General features: G+C 45.0%; 1 protein-coding gene across 1 annotated transcript; it reads right to left on the reverse strand.

Annotated features, from left to right (window-relative positions):
• Nucleotides 1-336: 336 nt before the first annotated feature.
• Nucleotides 337-912, reverse strand: LOC144264687 (interferon beta-like). The gene has a single exon (XM_077816463.1). It carries the CDS (start codon nucleotides 910-912, stop codon nucleotides 337-339), a length of 576 nt encoding a protein of 191 aa, XP_077672589.1.

A 912-nucleotide genomic window follows, 5' to 3' on the forward strand; every position in this document is an offset into this window, starting at 1 on the left:
TGCTTTGGTCATCAGATAATGATATTTCCTTCCCTCCCACATCACAAAGTGCTGGTGAGGTGCCGAAGGATTCCACATACGTGTACTTTGTTGCATGTTCTGCCAATTCCCTATTGCACAACAGTACTGAGATGTGAAAGATTATGAAGATGTGCAAAAATAAACAATAGTAGAAACACCAAAAAGTAAATCCATGTCACTGCAAATCCGTTTCCAGGACAGGACAGGAAGAGCCTAAAGCTGCTGCCATGGAAATCAGTTGCGATTTGGCCACTGATCCTATAAAAGAAGAATCAGGCCCTATATATACTCCAGGGAAAAGTTTTGTACTGTACCTTAGTTACTCAGCCTTCGAGTGAGTTTGTCAATCAGTACAAAACATCTGGGTATTTCCATGCGAATGATCTCCCAGGCACACAGGCTGTATTGCTTTTCTTTCAGGAAAGCATCTATCCCCTGAAAGTATTTTTTCACTCTCCGACTGGTGATCTGGAGGTCCTGACTTTCTGGGTTGGTTAAGCCCTTCTCTGTCTGTGCTCTCAAACATGCCTCCAGCCGCTGAATTTGCTGGTAAAGGCCATTTTGGAACCTGACTATGGAAGCCCCATCCCAAGCACTTTGGGTAAGGTTTTTGCTAAAGATGTTGAAGATCTCTTGGAGGATCTCTTGAATTGCCACCTTGGCATTCTCCTTCTGGGACACTGGGAGTTGGAGGACATCCTGGGTGGGTTTGAAAGCTGCCCTTTCATTTATGCATTGTGAGGGGAGATTTCCGCTCACTTTCTCCAGAAGCTCCAAGCTCTCTTTGTTCACTTTGTTCTGCTGGAAGTGAAGCATGGTACAGAGCTGAGATGAGATTTCAGTGGAGAAGAGCAGTATGAGGCAAATGTGCAGCAAACACCTGGTGGTCAT

Source organism: Eretmochelys imbricata, chromosome 5, assembly GCF_965152235.1.
Source record: "Eretmochelys imbricata isolate rEreImb1 chromosome 5, rEreImb1.hap1, whole genome shotgun sequence".
Lineage (NCBI taxonomy): Eukaryota > Metazoa > Chordata > Testudines > Cheloniidae > Eretmochelys > Eretmochelys imbricata.

Excerpts from the sequence above, each read along its gene's own strand:
- LOC144264687 (XM_077816463.1), bottom strand. The coding sequence starts at position 912 with ATGACCACCAGGTGTTTGCTGCACATTTGCCTCATACTGCTCTTCTCC.